The following is a 9,859-nucleotide window of genomic DNA, read 5'->3' as shown; positions in this document are numbered from 1 at the left end:
ACTTGACATTTCGTCCTTTAGATTGTAAGCTCTTCCGAGCAGGGACCGTCCTTATTGTTAATTTGTACAGCGCTGCGTAACCCTAGTAGCGCTCTAGAAATGTTAAGTAGTAGTAGTAGTAGTCTGTCACAGGAATTTTGTTTGAGCAGCACAATTTTTAAGCATATGTCATGCAAAGATATCAGAAGCCAACCAAAGTTGTCGAGGGATATGCGGTCTTCTGCTAAGTGCATGGGCTCAGACTCCATCATACTCAAATCCTGAGGTTTTGTATGCAAGTCACTGTTTGATGTGTGCTCATTAACTAAAGGCTACGATTAAATATTGCTTTACCAAAGGTAGCAACCGTTTTTATTTTTTCCTGTCCTCTTTTTTATCTCCCTAACTATGTTACTGTGTTGTTAGGCTGAGGCAGCCTGGGCAAAGAAATCATATTAATTTGGTGTTTAACTTTTCAGTCCTGCAAGTGATGGAATGCCATCTGGTTTTAATTGCTCAGAAGTCTAGCTTTTGCTAGACTAGAGGTTAGAAAGGTCAGTGAGAAATGAAACTTTCTTTGTCCCTTTTTGAGTGATGGATTGTTAAGGCTAGGTATTATTTACCACATCTGGATGCCATTGAATCTCGAGGGGATCAGCAAGCAAGGCATACTGGACAGTTTTGCAGGCAGTTTAAAGGATTAGGTTAATGCTGGTTAGAAGAAGATAGGTTTAGATATAGATAATTCTAGATGATTTAGATTTTGTCTTATAAGGAATTCTGATTTCTGCTTATTTTAGAATATGTTTTATTCTGTTTAATTAATAAGTTCTATTTCTATGTAGAATATCTTTTCAATTGAGTGTTACATCTTTGACTGACTTTTCAAGTGAGATTTGTCTGCAGTTTAAGAGGTCATCATCTGGTTTGAATTATCCACAGTCCTAGCTAGGTGAAAGAGGTCAGGACTAGTCAACTCTCTTCTCCTTGATGAATAGCTAAATGTAGGACTGGTCTTCTGAAAGTAATAATAAACCATGTCTGTGTGCCTTTAAGCAAGATTGGCCCCTCAATGAACCCAGTTTAAGCTATGACTGGGATTATGTGAATAATAATAAAATGCAGGAGATAGGTGCCACATTGTCTAGTTTGAGAGGCCCCAGGTCAGTTTAGGAAATATCAAACCTATGTAACTGATATTTTTGAGTAAATGTGTTGAGATAATTAGTTCAAGACAGGGTAATCAATCTATTCTTTACCATCTGGTGAGAAAGGGGGGCTAGAAGGGTTTAGGACCCTATATAAAGGAGAACAGAAGCAGCTTACATTAGAAAAGGAGCTGAGAAGAGAAGAAGAGACCTAGTGCTGATGTCCTACTTTGTTTGCTGGCAAATAAAGAAGACTTTTTTCTCATTCTGGTGTGTGGTGTTTGACTCCTGAAGTACCACAGATTCTGCTAACAATAGTGGTAATTCCTGCAACAAGGCAAGAAATATAACAGGACAAGGCCAATAGGGAGCACGACCAGAACCCATCCTTGTTATTATTGTCTTCTCACCTCAGTGTACTGTAAATGTATTTTATCTCTAAAACTACTCTAGGAAGCCGTTCGAAAAAGAGAGGGTCCTGACGTCAAAACCTGCGCGACGGTGACTTGGCAGGCGCGAAGCCAACTGCGCGCGCGCGCCGTCCTCCTCGCCCCACCCCTCCTCCTTACGTCAGGGCTGCCACGCACGCTACACGTGAGTGCTGCTGTTTGCTCACGTACAACAACCATTGGGAGCAAGGAAAGCGGTTTGATTGGCGACGGCGTCCGCACGTAAAAGCCGTCGCGTGGGTGATGACGTATGAAAACACGAACACGTCCGTCCGGCTCCCAGAGCGCAGGGGCTGAGGAGGGTCCTCTGCTTCCCTGACCCCCAACTGGCCATTGCAGGCTTCTCACCATGGCGGAAGTGGACGAACTGAGCACCCTCGAGTACCTGTCTCTGGTGTCGAAGGTGTGCACGGAGTTGGACAACCACCTGGGTATCAACGACAAGGACCTGGGTGAGTCCTGGGGGATAAAAAGTGGCCTCGTCCTATCCAGGCTTAGTTAAGACCGTGTTTTATCTGGTTAGTTACAAGTTACAGTAACTTGCTGCACCGTATGCCTGGAATAAACTTCCTGAGCCGGTATGCTTCTCCTTAACAAGGACCTGGGGTTCCTAGCCCATTATAAACCATAAAGCTGTATGTCTCTGTTGATCACCCTCCCCTCACCTATCCACACCCACCCTGTTAGAATATCAATGATATGCTTTGATGTCCCCATGCATACCTCCTACCCACCCCCATCCTCCCACCCTGTCAGACTGTCATAGTAATGCTTGAATGTTTTCACTTATATACACTGTCAGCTAGCTAGGTGAGGGAAGGGTGATCAACAGAGAAATACAGCTTTATATTTTATAATGGGCTAGGAACCCCAGATTCTTGTTAAGTCCTTTCTGTTGGGTGTTTAAAACCATACAAGAACGTAAGACCTTTGAAGTCAGAATGATTGAATATTTTAAGTTACCTTTCAGGATTCTCACTGTGAAGTCACTGGTACAGTGTCCTGGTCCTGTAAAATGCTGACCAACAGGGGTGGGAGCCCTACTGGCACCAGTATTGTTCATGTGATGTCTATGTAAATTGAATCTTGTCTTAAGCATCTGGCCTGTTTCTCCAATATAGCATCCTTCGTTACATTTTTTACACTGAATGATATATACCACATTGGAAGATGAGCAAGTGAAAGATCCCTTTATGTTGAATATCTTTCCTTTGTGGATAACTGTGGGGTCCTGTGAAATATTTTGGCATAGTTTGCAACTGGATAAATTACAGGGAAGTGTGCCCATCCTGTTAGAATATCAATGATATGCTTTGATGTCCCCATGCATACCTCCGACCCACCCCCATCCTCCCACCCTGTCAGACTGTTATAGTAATGCTTGAATGTTTTCACTTATATACACTGTCAGCTAGCACATTTGCTTATTTCCGATCTGAGGAAGAAGGGCAACCTTCGAAAGCTAATCAAGAAATGTATTAAATTATGTCCAATAAAAAAGGTATCATCTTATTTTCTTTTCCAGGTTTTATTTTGTTTGATTTCTATAGATTCTACATGGAATGTTGCTATTCCACTAGAAGTCGGCCCTTGCAGATCACCAATGTGGCCGTGCAGGCTTCTGCTTCTGTGAGTCTGACGTCCTGCACGTATGTGCAGGACGTCAGACTCGCAGAAACAGAAGCCTGCGCAGCCTTCTACATGGAATGTTGCTAGTGGAATAGCAACATTCCATGTAGAACCTCCAATAGTAGCAACAGAATCTGAATAGTAGCAACATTCCACGTAGAATCTCCAATGGTATCTATTTTACTGTCATAGTAATAATGCTTGAATGTTTTCACTTATATACACTGTCAGCTAGCACATTTGCTTATTTCCGATCTGAGGAAGAAGGGCAACCTTCAAAAGCTAATCAAGAAATGTATTAAGTTATGTCCAATAAAAAAGGTATCATCTTATTTTCTTTTCCATGTTTTATTTTGTTTGATTTCTATTGATAACCTTAAGAGTGGACTAACACGGCTACAACACTCCCCTTCTTACCTACAAATGCACTCAGTCTGCTGCCCCTCACTACCTTTCTACCCTCATCTCCCCTTACGTTCCCGCCCGTAACCTCCGTTCACAGGACAAATCCCTCCTCTCGCTACCCTTCTCCACCACCGCCAACTCCAGGCTCCGCTCATTCTGCCTCGCCTCACCCTATGCTTGGAACAACCTTCCTGAGCCCTTACACCAAGCCCCCTCCCTGCCCATCTTCAAGTCTTTGCATAAAGCCCACCTCTTCAATGCTGCGTTCGGCACCTAACTCTCACCTTTCAGTGAATCCAGACTGCCCCAATTTGACTGCCCCTATCGGACTGACCGTTCACTTGTCTTTTAGACTGTAAGCTCTTTGAGCAGGGACTGTCCTTTATGTTAAATTGTACAGCGCTGCGTAACCCTAGTAGCGCTCTAGAAATGTTAAGTAGTAGTAGTAGTATGCCAAGCCTCATCTACTACTACTTAACATTTCTAGAGCGCTACTAGGGTTACGCAGCGCTGTACAGTTTAACAAAGAAGGACAGTCCCTGCTCCAAGGAGCTTACAATCTAATGGGCGAAATGTCAAGTAGGGGCAGTCTAGATTTCCTGAGTAGAGGTGTAGTGGTTAGGTGCCGAAGGCGACATAGAAGAGGTGGGCTTTGAGCAAGGATTTGAAGATGGGCAGGGAGGGGGCCTGGCGTATGGGCTCGGGGAGTTTATTCCAAGCATGGGGTGAGGCGAGGCAGAAAGGGCGGAGCCTGGAGTTGGCAGTGGTGGAGAAGGGTACTGAAAGGAGGGATTTGTCTTGAGAGCGGAGGTTACGGGGGAGATGAGAGGTAGGGAGGGGCTGTAGATCGAGTGCATTTGTAGGTTAAAAGGAGAAGCTTTAAACTGCATGCAGTACCTGATCGGAAGCCAGTGAAGTGACTTGAGGAGAGGGGTGATATGAGTGTACCGGTTCAGGCGGAAGATAAGACGTGAGGAATAGGGATCTCTGGCCATTTTCAAATCTAGGCTAAAAACCCACCTCTTCGATGCTGCTTTTAACTCTTAAACCTTCAACTGGCCCCTGTCCCTGATATTTCCTGTCTGTCCTAACCCTTATCCCTTACTTGTCCTGTCTGTCTGTCATAATTAGATTGTAAGCTCTATTGAGCAGGGACTGTTGCTCCATGTTCAAGTGTGAAGCGCTGCGTACGTCCGGTAGCGCTATAGAAATGACTAGTAGTACTAGTGTGTTGGCACAGGTACTGAATATCTCTGGTGCCTGCAAAACACCTGGCTCTGCTGACTAGTCTGCCTGCCCTGGCACTAACTAGTGAGTACCACGATGGTTAGAGCTGATAATCGGCAGTGCTGTCCAGTTAAATTCCATAAATACCCGCTCCTGGGCCACCCAGCATGATTTAACCAGGCAGCAGATTCATCTACACAGTTAAATTGCTTAGAATATAGATCCCAATGTTTTCACCCTGAGACAGGCGTTGTTTTACACAGAAACACGGCCTGTCGGGTCATTAATAACCCCCAAGCCAGTCGTCGTTTTGTGCCGAAACACGGCTTGTGTTGGGTCATTAATAAAACACATTAGTTCCTTTTCTTGAGAAGCCTATTGTGCTTTTTTCTGGATTGCTTTGCTGTGTACTTTGACCTACGCCGTTGTATGCTGCATGGCAGCAAATATATTATTTAAGTTCTCCTAGGAGACAGTATCCTAGTCTTAAGGCAGAGTTTCCCAGATGCAGGCCTGGAATACCCCTTGCCAGTCAGGTTTGCAGTATATCTGCATGAATGTGCATGAAAGAGATTTGCATATAATGGAGGCAGTGTATGCAAGTCAAATTCATGCATTGTGGATGTCCTGAAAACCTGTCCGGCAAGGGGTTGTCCAGGACCGGACTTGGGAAACACTGGTCTAAGGATACCTAGCAGGTTCCCCCATGAATGCACTGAGAGATGTACTTATGCTTCTGATGGCAACTGAACCTTGCCTGTATGGATCAGTCTAATATAGGATGCTTCTTAGTAAATGTCAGCATTATGCCATCTTTGACAGACATGTTAAACATATGCAGATCCTTAAATATTATTATTATTATTATTATTATTTATTGCATTTGTATCCCACATTATCCCACCTATTTGCAGGCTCAATGTGGCTTACAAAGTTTTGTTATGACATTGTCATTCCAGAGTATCAGATACAGTTAGTATTGTGCAGAGATTAAGTAAGGGAAAAAAGAGGACGTGATTAGGCGGGTAATTGTAGAAGTAGACTTTCAAAACTGGTTGGGTTGGTAAAGTGGATCAGTGAAGCGGTTGGTTCTCGTTGTAGGCCTTGTTGAAGAAGTGTGTCTTCAGAGATTTGCGAAAGTTATTTGTTTCGACAATTGATTTCAGGTCTGTGGGTAGAGCATTCCATATCTGCGTGCTCATGTAAGAGAAGGTGGTGGCATGCATCAGTTTGTATTTTAGTCCTTTACAGCTGGGGAAGTGCAAATTGAGAAATTTGTGGGATGTTCTTGTGGCGTTTCTGGGAGGTAGATCCACTAGGTTCAGCATGTAGATAGGGGCATCTGTGTGAATGATTTTGTGTACAATCGTACATATCTTGAACGCAATGCATTCCTTAAGTGGGAGCCAGTGCAGTTTCTCTCTTAGGGGTTTTGCACTTTCATATTTAGTTTTTCCAAATATGAGTCTGGCGGCAGTATTCTGGGCTGTTTGGAGTTTTTTTGATAGTTTGTTCTTTGCAGCCTGCATATAGTGCATTGCAGAAATCCAGATGGCTTATTACCATTGACTGTACCAGGGTGCGGAAGATGTATCTCGGGAAGTATGGTTTCACTCTTTTGAGTTTCCACATGGTGTGGAACATCTTTTTCCTCGTGTTTTTTTTTTTTTTATATTTGTTTATTGGTTTTTCAAAAATAAACAACCTCTACTGATACAAGCTTCTGGTGAAATTATTACATTAACTACATACAAACAATGAAGATCATACAGCTCAGATGCTCATTTCTTTTCCACTTCAATTCTTCCCCCCTCCCTCCCCTCCCCCCCCCCCCTCGGGTGTACATCATCCTGCCTCATCCCACTCCTTTCCATTGTTCATACGCATCCCATATTTTTTGAAACTTTTGAAGCTGACCTTTTCGCAATGCCGTCAACTTTGACATTTGATACAGGTGATGTAACCTGCCCATCACCACCTGCAAGGCTGGGGTTTCCTGCTGCTTCCAAGCCCGAGCGAGCGCCAATTTCGCTGCTCCTAAGACATGGATGACCAGCTTATGACTATGTATGGGGCTCTTTCTAGGTCTTACATGCAGAAGACAATTCTCTGCTGTTTTCGGATAGCTAATCTCAGTCATTTCCTTCACCCTGTCCATGATCTCCGTCCAGTACTTTTGAACCTTTGGGCATTCCCACCATATATGCCAAAATGTGCCTTTCCCTCCACAGTCCCTCCAGCAATTTGTCGACATTTGTGGGCAGAACTTCTGTAGTCTAACTGGGGTATAATACCACCAGTATAAGATCTTATACCCATTCTCTGCCAGAGGCTGGGCAATGGAGGGCTTCAATAGGTGTCTATAGCTATGTGTCCACCACTCTTCCGTATAGTTACCCTGGAGTTCCTCCTCCCATTTTCTAGTATAAAAACCCAGTGGGGACGAGAGCAGAAGCAGAGCTCTATATATCCTTGTTATACCACCCCTACCCCCTCCTTGTCTCATTGCCTTTTCCACCTCCGTCTCTGCCAACTCCAATTCATCCCTAGCTCTTTTGAGTATATAATTTCTGAGGCAATTATAATAAACTAAGTCCCTCTCCTCCAATCCATAATCTTGCAACTCCTCAAATGACCGCATCTCCCCGTTGACCCAAATTTGCCCCAGTTGATAAAGACCCCTCTTAGCCCAGATCTGAAATATCTTCTCCTCCCTCCCCAAGGGGAACCCTGGTGCATCTTGTATTGCCATCTGTTGGAAATATTTTCTTTCTGGGAAAGCCCGCTTTCTTAATTGAAGCCAGGTATGTAAGATGTGGCTCAAGCCCAACGGGACCCTCTCAATTATCATTAAGAGTTCCTTTCTCGGTTTCCAGAGTGCGTCCCCTGTGTATCTAGTCCCCATCCATGCTCGCTCCCAGTGAAGCCACTTTTTAGTATTGGTCGGGTACCATTCAGCGCACACCCGCAGTTGCGCTGCCTGGTAGTAGAGAGAGAAATTTGGGACCCCCATGCCGCCTTTGTTCGGCCTTTGGTACATTACACTTCTACGCACCCTGGGTGGCCGCTTCCTCCAAATATATGCAAAAACCTTTTTAGTCAGCTGTTGGAAAAAGGTACGCGGGATGGGAATTGGAAGCGCCATAAATAGATAAAGCAGCTTCGGCAGGAGCATCATTTTTACCGCATGTATTCTGCCCAACCACGAAATCGTAAGGCCCTCCCACCTATCCAGTTCTCCAAAAAGCTCCCTGACCTTCTTAGGGAAGTTTTCCTGATATAAAAGCTCTATTCTTGGGGTAATCATAGCCCCAAGATACCTTATTGCCCTCGCTGTCCATTTGAATGGGTATAATTTCTGCAATTCCTGGGCCTCCCTCTGCGGTACCGTAACATTAAGTATTTCGGATTTAGTGGTATTAATTTTAAAGCCCGAGAGCTCCCCATACTGCAAGATCACTTCTGTAACCTGCTGTAGCGATTGTTTAGGCTGTGCCAAGGTCAGCAGTACATCATCCGCAAGCAGCATAATCTTGTGCTCCCTCTTACCTCTAACCACCCCCCGTATACTCTTGTGTTCTCTAATCCTCTGTGCTAATGGTTCAATGGATATTGCAAACAACAGGGGCGATACCGCACACCCCTGCCTCGTCCCCCTACCTAGCCCTATCGGCTCCGAATAAGCCCCATTTATCTTTATGATTGCCAGGGGATTAGTATAGAGCAAGCTGAACCATTTTAAGATTCTTCCCTCCAGTCCCATCTGCTTTAGGACCCCAAAAAGAAAAGGCCAAGCCACCCGGTCGAACGCTTTTTCAGCATCCACCGAAAGGAGTAGAACCGATTCTGGTTCTTCATTAGCTTGCTGAATCACATGAAGCAGGCACCTAATATTATCGAACGTCTGCCGGCCCTCTATGAAGCCCGCCTGATCCTCATGAACCACTCTCGGGAGTACCCTTTGCAGCCTCGCAGCCAGAATTTTAGTTAAAATTTTATAGTCCACATTTAATAGGGAAATGGGTCTATATGATCCACAACATAGGGGATCCTTGTCCGGCTTCTGTATCAAGACTACCTCTGCCACCCTCCACGAGTAAGGCATTTCCCCCATGTTGTCAAATGCTGTGATTGCTTTTAACAGCAATGGTGCTATCCACTTGGAGAACTGCTTATAGAAGCTCGCTGGGAACCCGTCAGACCCAGGCGCCTTATTGTTAGGCAAACTCGCGATTGCCCTTTCTATCTCCTCAAGCGTTATGGGGGAGGACAACTCCTCCACCTCCTTCTCTGAAAGGCCTGGCATTTGTATCCCCTGTAGATATTGTGCAATCTCTTCCCTCGTGCCCCTCAGGTCCGATTTATAAAGTTGGCCATAATAATCCCGAAACACTTCCTGTATCTCTTCTGTGCGGTTTACTAACTGTCCTGATGCATTATATACCCCTGGAGTTTGCTTTTTCAATTTATTTGCTAATAGCCGGCCAGCCCTATTTCCAAATTCAAAATGCTCCTGCCGAACCCGCTGAAGCTGCCCTGCTATCTCCGTCATCTGGAGATCATTAAGCTGTGCTCGGAGTTGCTGCACTTCCTGCAATTTTTGCGTGTCGGACGGGTCCTCTTTATGCTTTCTTTCACTGGCCTCCATGTTATTTCTAACTTTGTCCTCCTTCCCCCTATGGTGCCTGCCATGCTATAATCTGACCCCTTAATACCGCTTTCATTCCCTCCCAAATACTGGTCGGATGTGCTTCTTCATTATCATTAAGCTCTATATATTCCTTTATGTACTTTTCCAATTCAGCTATATTCTGTGGCTCTAGTAGTAAGGCTTCATTTAGCCTCCAATGGGGACGGCCTATAGGCCTTCTTCCCATCCTCAGCATTAGCACCACCAGAGAGTGATCCGACCAACTACAGGGCTCGATAGTCACCCTTTCAACCTGCCTCCTCACCATCGCATCGCCCAGCCAATAGTCAATTCTTGAGTAGGTTTTGTGGAGGGGGGCATAATGGGTAAAA

General features: G+C 44.8%; 1 protein-coding gene across 2 annotated transcripts in view; it reads left to right on the top strand.

The window, feature by feature from the left end:
* The first annotated feature begins 1,793 nt into the window (after window positions 1-1,793).
* DHX8 (DEAH-box helicase 8) overlaps window positions 1,794-9,859 on the top strand; it is a 136,063-nt gene continuing 127,997 nt past the window's right edge. For both annotated transcript variants that reach the window (XM_030221067.1, XM_030221065.1), the window contains exon 1: window positions 1,794-2,028. In XM_030221067.1, the coding sequence (XP_030076927.1) occupies window positions 1,926-2,028 (103 nt within the window). In that variant the 5' untranslated portion in view covers window positions 1,794-1,925. The remainder of the gene's footprint in view (window positions 2,029-9,859) is intronic.

The sequence above is a fragment of the Microcaecilia unicolor genome, chromosome 12 (genome assembly GCF_901765095.1).
Source record: "Microcaecilia unicolor chromosome 12, aMicUni1.1, whole genome shotgun sequence".
NCBI classification, from domain to species: domain Eukaryota; kingdom Metazoa; phylum Chordata; class Amphibia; order Gymnophiona; family Siphonopidae; genus Microcaecilia; species Microcaecilia unicolor.
The sequence above is the reverse complement of the archived record's forward strand: the minus strand, read 5'-3'. Positions and strand labels throughout refer to the sequence as shown.